This window comes from Alligator sinensis, unplaced genomic scaffold, assembly GCF_000455745.1.
Source record: "Alligator sinensis unplaced genomic scaffold, ASM45574v1 scaffold21_1, whole genome shotgun sequence".
Classification (NCBI taxonomy): Eukaryota; Metazoa; Chordata; order Crocodylia; family Alligatoridae; genus Alligator; species Alligator sinensis.
In genome coordinates this window covers 1,029,541-1,039,558 of record NW_005842445.1, presented here as the reverse complement: position 1 = coordinate 1,039,558, position 10,018 = coordinate 1,029,541, and the positions used below count along the sequence as shown (strand labels likewise).

General features: G+C 44.7%; 1 protein-coding gene across 1 annotated transcript in view; it reads left to right on the top strand.

Annotated features, from left to right (window-relative positions):
• Positions 1-10,018, top strand: part of DZANK1 (double zinc ribbon and ankyrin repeat domains 1) — a 46,761-nt gene that overhangs the window by 7,857 nt on the left and 28,886 nt on the right. The window contains exons 4-6 of the mRNA XM_006030446.3: positions 5,650-5,749; positions 6,551-6,675; positions 9,487-9,569. Of these exons, the coding sequence (XP_006030508.1) occupies positions 5,650-5,749; positions 6,551-6,675; positions 9,487-9,569 (308 nt within the window). The remainder of the gene's footprint in view (positions 1-5,649; positions 5,750-6,550; positions 6,676-9,486; positions 9,570-10,018) is intronic.

Here is a 10,018-nt window from a genome sequence, read left to right as displayed (position 1 = left end):
AATCTTTGCTCCGGGCAGGCAGTATACCTCTCGTGCTGAAGGGTCCTGGCGACAGATGGGCCCTTCCGTACCTCTCAGGATGGAGTCGCCTATGACGAGCACTCGTCGCCTCCTCCTCTGGGTCCTTTTGGATCTCTTGACCTGTTCGGAGTATGAAGAATGTGGTGTTTCTTCCTGCCCAACGGTTTCCTCCTCCCCTTCCATCTCTTGCAGGGTCGCCAGGGCCTCGTACCTGTTCTCCAGTCGGACTGGAGAAGCTGGTACCTGTTCGCTGCGAGCTGCTCCGGTCCTGGCTGTAACCGTCTGCCACTCTGCTGTGGAGGGCATTCCCCGGGCTGCTTCTTCCTTAGGTGCCTGGTCCTGCAGGGAAAGGAAATAACTGTCAATTTCATCCTCCGCCTCCCTGATCCCCCTCAGCCTGCTAACCTCCTCCTGGAGCTCCCTCACCTGCACCTCCAGAGCCCTAAGACGGGCTCCTGCCGGACAGGTGTGAGGGCCCCCAATCTCTGCCCCCCCGGCCCTGCTGGGGATCCCCCACAGGCCAGGAGGTAGGGTAATTTTAATTTACCAGTTTGTCCATCTTATTTGCTTTTACACTTTTCTAAAAGTGGCTGTTTTTTCTTTGTTAGAAGAGCCAATTAGAACTATTCTGATCCAAATGGATAAAAGCCTAAGATTTAAAAAATATTAAAACATATGTCTTAACATGTAAATCAATTTTTAATTAATATATTTTTCTTTTAAAAATAAAACTACTTAAAAGTATGAGTAATATTTATTAATTCCAGTTTTAAATGCAAAATGTGTAGACAGACTATTTTTCTTTCCTCTATCCAGTACATTGAGAGTAGGTTTTTTTTACCAAATATAAAAAATGAATAATTGTTGGGTTTTGAGCATTTTAATGAGGCCTGCTGCCTCCCAGGGGCCCGTATCTGGGATGTAGCTGAAAGGAACCCTAAACTTATCTGACCCTTCAACCACTACCTCATATTCCTCATCCATGTGGGTACAAACGACACGGTTCAGAGCAATCCCAGCCAGGTCATAAGTGACTACAGGGCTCTGGGGGCTGGGCTCAGAGGGTTGGGAGCACAGGTGGTTTTTTCCTCGATCCTTCCTGTTACGGGTTACAGGCACAGGAGGGAGAGATGTATTGATGAAGTAAAAAGAAGATTGAGGTGTTGGTGCCACTGCAAAGGCTTCAGCTTCTTCAATCAGAGTCCGCACCTCAGAGACAGACCTCCACCTCACCCCAATGGGAAAGAAGCTATTTTCAACTGGATTGGCTGTCCTTCTTGACAGAGTTTTAAACGAATATTGCTGGGGGACGGGCAAACAACCATCGGAGCAAGCCCAGGAAGTGATAAACACATAATCAGCAGGTCAGGAAATACAATCAAACTTATTCTGACCCCAGCCCAAGGACAGGATTCCTGTAAATGCACAAAGAAGCAAGCCTAGGGCTTCTGATGGCAAGCTTAGCTGCCTGTACATGAATGCCAGGAGCATGGGGAACAAATAGGAGGAACTGACCCTTCTGCTAAGCAATAACAAATATGATTTCATAAGGATAATGGAGACCTGGTGGGACTGCACCTATGACTGGACCACAGGTATAGATAGCTATACCTTGTGTAGGAGGGACCATGTTGGGCGGAAGGGAGATGACCTGGTAGGGGAGCTGTAGATTCATGGTCATCTTGGGGACAGTGACCACCAATCAATTGAATTCAACATAGGGTGTAGAGTGGGTAAGATAACTAGTAGGGTGGAAGTGCTGTACTTTAGGAAGGCTAACTTCAGTGTGCTCAGGAGTTTAGTCAATGATGCACTGCAGGATAGGAAGTCGTTCCTAAAGGAAGCGATCCTTCGGGCGCAGAGGGAGACAATCCCAGTGCAAGGGAAAGGTGGGGAAATGGGCCAAAAAACTTCCTTGTCTAAACAGAGAAATCCAGGGAAGCCTTAGGGCAAAAAAGGAGGCATATAGGCGGTGGAAGCAGGGGGAAGCTACTACCAAGGAGGAGTATACCTACCTGGCCCACACTTGCAGGGAGGCAGTTAGAAAGGCCAAAGCAACTATGGAGCTGAGGCTGGCAACACAAATTAAAGACAACAAAAAGTCTTTTTTTAGGTATGTAGGGAGTAAAAGGAAGGTGCAGAGCAGCATAGGACCCCTACTGAACAAGCAGGAGCAATTAGTAACAGACAGAGGGATAAGGCTGAGCTCTTTAATGAGTTTTTTTGCCTCAGTGTTCCTGAACAAGGGTCAAGATAAGTCTCTTTAATGGATTCTTAGATGGGCATGAGTGGTCGCCCCTTAAGGACACGATCTTAAAAGCACAACTCTTCAGTCTAGGGAGAACGTCTGTGGGATTCTTCAGCCTGGAGAAGCACAGGCTCAAGGGTAACATGGTGGCAACCTGTAAGTAGGATTCATAGGATTCATCAGGATTCATAGAACACCTGTTCACCAGAGCACCCCAGGGGATGGCAACTCCTGCAAGACCATTTTAGGGTGGACATAAGGAAAAACTTCTTTACTGTCCAAGCCCCCAAGGCCTGGAACAGACTCCCACCAGAAGTGATGCAAGCATTTACCCTGGACACTTTCAAGAAACATTTGGACATTTATCTTGCTGGAATTCTTTGACAATAGCTGACTTTCTGCCCCTTGGGCAGGGGGCTGGATCCGATGATCTCACAGGGTCCCTTCCAGCCCTAATGTCTATGAAATCTATTAACTCTATTCCGATCCATAGGAAAGGTTGTAAAAGGGCTGGGAGACCCCTTGGCTCAATAGGGAACTCATGGACCTCCTGAATCTTAAAAGAGAAGCCTATAAGGGTTGGAAGATGGGAAATACCTCTAAGGAGGACTATGCATCACTAGCCCACACCTGTAGGGAATGCACCAAAAAAGCCAAGGCTAAAAATGAGCTCAAACTGGCTGTGGGAATAAAGGACAATAAAAAGTCCTCCTTCAGATACATGGGAAGTCGAAAGAGAAATAAGGGCAATATCAGGCCCCTGCTGAACCAAATGGGGCAGTTGACATCTGACACCCAGGAAGAAGCTAATCTCCTTAATGATTACTTTGCATTGGTTTTTCACCAGCCCAAGGGGTCACCCTGCATGACAGAACACAGGATTATGAGAGTTTGGGTGACTACGCACCTACATTTGGCGAAGACCTTGTGAGGGAATACTTTGAGAGGCTGGACATCCATAAGCCAGTGGGCCTTGATGAAATGCACCCAAGAGTGCTAAAAGAGTTGGCTGACATCATAGCGTGACCAATGGCGAGTATATTTGAGAACTTATGGTGCTCGGGAGAGGTTCTTGAAGACTGTAGAGGGCCAATATGGTGCCTATCTTCAAGAAAGGAAGGAAGGAAGATCCGGGGAACTACAGGCCAAGCAGTTTGACCTCAATCCCTGGAAAGATCATGGCAAAAATTATTAAAGAATCCATCAACAATAGGCTAACAGAAGGCATCATCCTGAGAGACAACCAACACGGCTTTGTTACAGGTAGGTTGTGCCTGACCAACCTCATCTCCTTCTATGACCAGGTGACGTGTCACCTGGACAGGGGAGGAGAGGCTAATGTCATTTACTTGGATTTCAAAAAAGCCTTTAACTTGGTCACCCATGATGTCCTCATGATGAAACTGGGATACTGCGACTTCAACAACCTTACAGTCTGATGGCTGGGGAACTGGCTCCATGGTTGGACCTAGAGACAGTCGATGGAACTGAGTCAACATGGTGCATGGTGACCAGTAGCATCCCTCAGGGTTCGGTACTTGGGCCAGTACTCTTTAACATGTTCATTAACAACCTGGACCCATAGGCTTGGCAGTGCTAAACTCACTAGCACTCCGACCAAAAGAGACTTGAGGGTCATGATTGACCACCAGATGAATGTGAGCTACCAATGCGATGCTGCAGCTGGCAAAGCAAATAAAACCCTGGCTTGCATCTACTGATGCACCTCAAGCAAGACCCAAGATCTCATTCTCCTGCTTTATTCGGCCTTGATGAGGCCGCAGCTGGGGCACAGCATCCAGTTCTGGGCTCCACACTTTAGGAAGGATGTTGAGAAGCTTGAGAGAGTCCAGAGGGGAGCCACACGCATGATCAGGTCAAAAGAGCAGGCCTTATGAGGAGGGGCTGAGAGGCATGGGACTCTTCAACTTGAAAAAGCATAAGCTCAGGGGGGACTTAGTGAAAGCCTATAAGTTTATCAGGGGTGTGCATCAGGATCTGGGAGAACGTCTGTTCACCAGGGCACCCCAAGGAAAGACAACGTCCAACAGTCACAAACTGCTGGAAGACCATTTTAGACTGGACATAAGGAAAAACTTCTTTACTGTCCGAGTCTCCAGAGTCTGGAATAGACTTCCCCCAAAAGTGGTGCAAGCACCTACTCTGGACACGTTCAAGAAGCGTTTGGATGATTATCTTGCTGGGGTCATCTGATCTACCAACCAATAAGAATCAGTATTTCTATGAGAAAGTAAATTAAAGGTACAAATGCAAAAGATGATTAAAATAAAGTATTTAAATCAGTTTCCTTGTTAATTTAAATAATGATTCAAACCAGTATTTTAAATTACTTAGATTTAATTTAAACCTGCCTCCACCCCGGGGCAGGGGGTCAGACCTGATGATCTGTTTAGGTCCCTTCCGACCCTAAGCACTATGATACTCTGAACCCATCCTGGTCACATGTTTGTTTAAGAGCTGCTGACTTTATACTGGTCATATATAGTAAATTCTAATATTTGCCATTCTTTCTGTTTACAGGCTATTTTATTTAATTGAAATGTCTGTACAGAGGCTTTGTTTTGTAAATAACACGTTGATGTATCACATACACGTTTCCTCTGCAGTGGTTCTAATTTAGTTAGAAAAATAAACCTTTAGAAGATGTGAAGTCCATAAAGGGCCAAATCCTCATATTCTTGCTCAGAGCTTGGCTGTATACTGCTGCTCTTTGGAAGACAATGGAGAAGAGCATGCACAGGAAACCTTATTGCACTTTTACACTATCACCATGTTCAGCTGGAGTGGGCAGAAGCAGCTCTCAAAATTCCCCTGGAGCCTGGACAGTGGGGAAAACAACTGTGGCAGACAAAGGATAGGGAATGAGGGGGACCTGCCTCAGCATGGAGGGGAAGGGAGGGGGGATCCTTACCTGCTTTGGGGACTTTTTAAGTGCCAGAAGCTCCAGTAGCACAGTCCAATCCAAAACAGGGGTACAACCATGCTACTGCACTCACTTTGGTTCTGCCCCTGGATGGGAGGGTGAAAGGTTTTATAGACATTCATGGCAGAGACAGAAATAAACAGGATAGGGAAGCTGCTGTTTTCACCCTGGTAGGGCCTGAAAAATCAACTGAAGAAATGTGCAGGGCCTGAAAGATGAGGCTGAGAAGGAACACAAGAAGGATTTGAAAAAGGAAGGGATGGGGGAGTGGGATTATTGTTTTGGAACCTGATTATGGATGGCCTGGAGGGGAATTATGTTGGTGTTGGGGATGATGATAACTAGCAAGAGATGGCTGGACCATGGCCAAGAATGAGAATTTACTGTTATAAGGAATATGCATGAGAGGTCAGGCAGATATTCACTATATTTGCAGGAGCTAGAAGATGGACTACCTATCACAAAATCAAAAAAGAATGGCCTGAATGTAGAAAGCAGCAAGTCCAGCTGGAATGGTACAGCCCAGGAGTTTCAAGGTATACTATGGCTACATTAAGGTCAGAGCTAACTTTAGCCCCTGTCAAAAAAAGCTGGTAGAAACATTTTCTTTGGAGGAAATGTAGGTGATCTCACAGACTTCTCACAGGGCTGAGCATTCTCTGAGAGTTCCATATTGAATCTCCCAGCATTTTAAATAGAAAATGAAATTAACTTCCGTGAAGATTACATTGAGATTTATAACATTTCTGTAGGGACTCAGTCTTATACTTCTTGAAGGGCCAAGTTTCCCCTGAGGCCCATTCCTCCTTTCCTTTTGAATCAAAACTTCCATTTCAATTAATGAAATGCTCAGGTGACTTAGAAACATCTCTGCCGTTGACATAGCCTGAGTAAGGAGTGCACTATTAAACCACAGGACATTAATGAAAACTTAATTCAGATGTTATTAATGTTGTAAATAAATAGATGTATTAGTTGAGCATGCTGCAGAGCACAGGATCGTTTTAGTGTTTGCTCACTAAAGTACTTCTGGGAACAAGTTTTAGAGGGAAAGAAAATATTAAATTGAGAAAGATGCAAACAGTACAAAATACAACTTATTCCTTCTCTTCCCCTTTCCTCTGTAAACCCACACATTTTGTGGGGTTAGTAAAATGTGGTTAATTAATTTTCTGGAAAAATGCCCAGCAAATAACTGTTTCCAAAATGTCTAGAATTATCCTCAGACACTGGAACTCAGAGCTCTGAAAACATGCAACTTAGTAGTAGCCAAACAGCATATTTTTCTGAAGTGCATGATAAAAGAGGAATGGGATGAAATTTGGGTGTAATTTTAGATGTGGAGGTAGAGAGAAGAACTGTCCACAAGTCTCCAAAAGGGCCCAGATTCTTGAACAGTCGGCTGGAAACAGCAAATTATAGAGAGGAGTCAGTTTCAGCACCACCAACACAGCAGTCTCAGGTAAGTGAAGCAATTATTGGGTGAAACACTATGGGCTGTACTGGGAGTTTACTCTCAGGACAGTATAAGTAGCGTGATCATATGTCCTGGTTTGGCCGGGACAGTCCCAGATGTCATAGGCTGGTCTCGGTTGGTGAAAATTAAAACAAAAGTCCCTGAATTGCAGGGGTGTGGGGTGTAGTCCATCAGAAAGGGTGAGTGGCATGGTGCACCTGGCAGGTGGGCAGGCAGGCAGGTACCATTTCTACATGCCTGTCTGGCACACCATGCTGCTTTGCCTCCACTTCTGCCTGCAGCAACACCACTGACTTGGGGGTGGGAGGCGGGGCAGTGTCCCGGATTTTCCACAGTCCTATAGGGTCACCCTAACTATAAAGGAGGAGCTCCAGAGAGAAACTGGCTCAGTGACAGCTTTCTGGTATAAGAGTGACATTTTTATGGTTTATCTTAAACTACTTTCAAAGCAAAATTACCTAAAACAAGAAGGAACTTTTATTCCTCAGTATGAGTGCATTGTCCTGGTATAATTATATCAATATAATTACACCTGTATAGTCCTGTTTGTAAATTTCCTATGCAGACAAGCCTTCATGAATCATGGTTCTTCCCAGCTCATTTTGAAGCTAATTGGAGGCAGGGAGAATATATTGAGTTGACCCATTTGCCAGAAGCACCGTGGATATCAGCTGGTGGATAGAGTGTGGAGACTGGGGGCTGTTTTACTACCTTTCCATCCCAAACACTTTCTTACAGAGAATAATATTAGACATGCAGCCCTTCTTCTCACCCCAGGTCTGGACTAATGATAAGAAAACCCTCCTCGGCTGCATATGGAGTCTTTAGGCCCCTTTAGAATATATCTACACCATAATGGTATTGTGTACCAACTGGGCCAATCCCAAGGACCTGCTCTCATTCACTCTCCCATGCATGCTTCAAATGCACAAATACAGTGGTGAGGATGTTTTAGGGTGTCCCTCTATAGGCTCTCTTGAGACTGATTTCCACATGTCTGAGAGTGGCTGGTAGGGCCAACTCCAGAGCACATACACCAGCAAATTTCCAGGTTAGGAGCATGCAGACAAGCATGTCCGGGCAGAATGTGCTCAAGAACATCCTGCTGGCCTCTGTCACTGCAGCATATTAAACATGTGCTTCCTACCTTGCCCAGTCATGAATCAGAAGTGAGCCCTACAAAATGGAGAACACTGGAAACTTTTGTAGACATCCTCCTTCTTTCATCTAATTCACCTCTCTGCCTGTACTATGCTGTACTTGTATAAAGAGGCTAGTAGTTGCAGGCCTGCAATATAATTCTTAGGGTATATCATAGAGAGCACCTAACTGGGATGTGTTGTCCTGATGCTGCACACACTCCCTCTTGTACCAGAAGTCATGTAACTGGCTTAAATCAGTACTGGGCATGTGCCAATAAGCTCTGTCTCTCAGGCAGTTCCCTAGTGCCATGCTGGGTGGTATAGCCATGCCCTGAGAATGCCATTGTAGAATACAGTCACCATTAAAGACTGGTCAGGCAAAAGAAATTATCAGTGCATGGACTCACTGCTTTGCTTTCCAACACGTTCCTGAAGTGGTAGTTCCTATTATTTGTTACGTGCAGATGGAAGTTTCTAACACTTTAGGATTCAATCCTGCTTTCATTGAAGTAAAGAGCAGCACCGTCTTTTACTTTATAGGAAGCAGATCTGGATCCTCTTGTGGGTCAGCAGATGAGATTCTACGGTGTTAGCAGGCAGGCCTGGCCTAAAGCCTTTGCATTCCAGTGACTTTCATCATGGCAATTGCATCAGATTTGGATCGGAACGGTAGATGCTCTACCATAACGGGATGCCAAAGACATGCAAATTTTTAACAGGATATTTGCATACATTTACAGTTCAGAAGGAAGAAAACTATAATAATAGTATGGGTTTAACATGCTGCTATCCACAAGAGGGAGGCAGGGGACATTGGAATGAGCACCTGACTTGAAGTTAACTACTTCTGAGTGGCAATGTTAGTTCCTCTACCAAGTGTACCTGCGGCCTGTTGACTGTGAAAATCACAGAAACCTGAGCAGCTGGAGTGTTCTTGTACAGTACAGGAGGAATCTCTGGGTATCATGAAGCTTTTGTTGACAGCTGTCTGCTACCACCTTCCTGGTCCCGCCAGCAAAGGAGAAAATAGCACGGGTAGCAAGACTGGCTGAAATCACTGGTGGCATAACAGCCAGCAGGAACCATTACAAAGTGAAACAATTAAGAACAGACTTTGGACTGTTCTGAATTGTTCTGGGCTGGTCTCCAGCAGCTCCAGTCATTGTGGAGAGAAATTTACTTTTAGGGAATAGGCAAATGTAACAGTTGAATTTATATGAAATGATAGAGATGTAGCTGTTGTGGTCCTGTCAGTGCTCAAGTGTAGCAAAACCATTGCAGCTTTAACAGTTTATTAACTAAAGTTAAAGTGATATAGCTAAGTTGTATTGCTGCAAGAGCATGCAGATGTAGCAGTTACCTCAGAACTGATGCATGTTCCTAAGCGGCAGCTCCTCTACCCCTGCTAAAGCAGTTAAAAGGTACATTTACCCACAACCTAATCCCCCTCTCCTCCCAGCTGCACCAAACACAGCTCTGAACTCATAACTTTGGGCTCCCCAAGCCACAACACAGGGCTCTGGGCCACACAATCAGGGGTACACAACTGTTTTACCCAATAGGTAACATTGGACATCCATGTTGAACTGTTTATAACCAAATTGATATTTTGTATTGCACAGTTCAGTGCCCTAAAGAACCACTTTTATTTCAGCTCACTAGTTCTGCAGTGACTAGCAGAAAAAGTTTAACAAGCACCCAGACAATGAGAATCCGGAGGGAAACAGACTTCCTCAAGTAAGGGGTTTCTTTTTTCTACTTGTTTTTGGTCAGGCAGTAACAAACAATTGCTTTATCCATTGAAATGATAATACTGTTAAATTAAACAAAATGTGGACATTGATTCACAAAAGGAGATTTTTGTCATGGATTTATTTTTAAATATTGCTTTATTTTACTGACTTACATGTTTACAGCCTACTATCAAGCAGAAGCAATCTTGTCAACTCCAATAAAAACTCCTTGTGCCCCCGAAATCAGGAGAAAATTTGTTTGCCAATTAACAATGTGCAGCCCTTGCATGTGGTGAGCCCTTAATCACTGATCAGTACTGCCAACCCCACCGAGCCAAAAATCATGAGATGATGAACTCTTAAAAAATCAAGAGATTGGCATGTAAATTATGACATGCTATTTTTTGAAGTGTATGTGTGTGGGGGGGGATTTGTGAAGTTGTGGGGGGGGGG